General features: G+C 54.8%; 1 protein-coding gene across 1 annotated transcript in view; it reads left to right on the top strand.

The window, feature by feature from the left end:
* The window catches only part of LOC119593848 (zinc finger protein 513-like), a gene marked incomplete in the record, with an annotated part of 3,947 nt that extends 3,297 nt beyond the window's left edge, over positions 1–650 (top strand). Inside the window, 1 exon segment of the mRNA XM_037942879.1 lies at positions 61–650. Coding sequence (XP_037798807.1) covers positions 61–384 — 324 coding nt within the window.
* Between the last annotated feature and the right edge of the window lie 156 nt (positions 651–806).

Genomic DNA, 806 nt, shown 5'->3' with positions numbered 1-806 from the left:
GCACGCCCCTAATAAAAACACAACACCATGCACCCTCCTGACGGTATTCTTCCTCTGTAGGTGCTGGCTGGCGGCGGTGCTGGCGGTCGGGACTTCCCTTGTGGCGGTGTGAGTTCGCGCGGCCTCATGGGGGACATCCTTAAGTCGGCGGGAGCGTGTAAGGTGTTCCAGTGCCCGATGTGTCCGTATAAGGCTTCCAGGAAGGACCTGCTGGAAGGGCACGTCCGGACGCACACAGGTGACAAGCCCTTCTCGTGCCCCCATTGCTCCTACCAGTCCGCCGACCGCAGCAACCTCAGGAGGCACCGTCTCAAGTGCCACGAGGGCCCCGCGCGCAGCCAGGAGCGGCACTCGGCGTGGCCACAGTGGCACCTTGGCCAGTGACGGTCGTCCCGCTGCTGTCCGATACTAAGCCCTTCCGTTGGCCAGGCGGTTGGTGGCCGCCCAGCTCCGGGAAGTTGACGTTTGTGCTCATGTCTCCGCTAGTCATGAGGAAAAAAAAAAAACAAACGGGGAGGAAAATATAGATAAAAAAAAAGTATATAAGCAATATGTACACATAATCATCCCAGTGTCCTCAAGAGAGAGACCTACAGCCCACTCGACGGTTATACATATGCGCAATATGTACTTAATAAATTTCTTCACGATGTTAGTGTGTTACTAGCCCTTGCAAGAGACACGGAGGCTGAGCACCTCGCCACGCACGCAAACTCAAGGTCATTTGCGTCGAGAAAGCTAAACATCTCGGTTATAGAGCCGAGGAACAGCACAGCAGCAGTTTAATCGAATGATAAATGACCTCT

Source organism: Penaeus monodon, chromosome 32 (assembly GCF_015228065.2).
Source record: "Penaeus monodon isolate SGIC_2016 chromosome 32, NSTDA_Pmon_1, whole genome shotgun sequence".
NCBI classification, from domain to species: Eukaryota; Metazoa; Arthropoda; class Malacostraca; order Decapoda; family Penaeidae; genus Penaeus; species Penaeus monodon.
The sequence above is the reverse complement of the archived record's forward strand: the minus strand, read 5'-3'. Positions and strand labels throughout refer to the sequence as shown.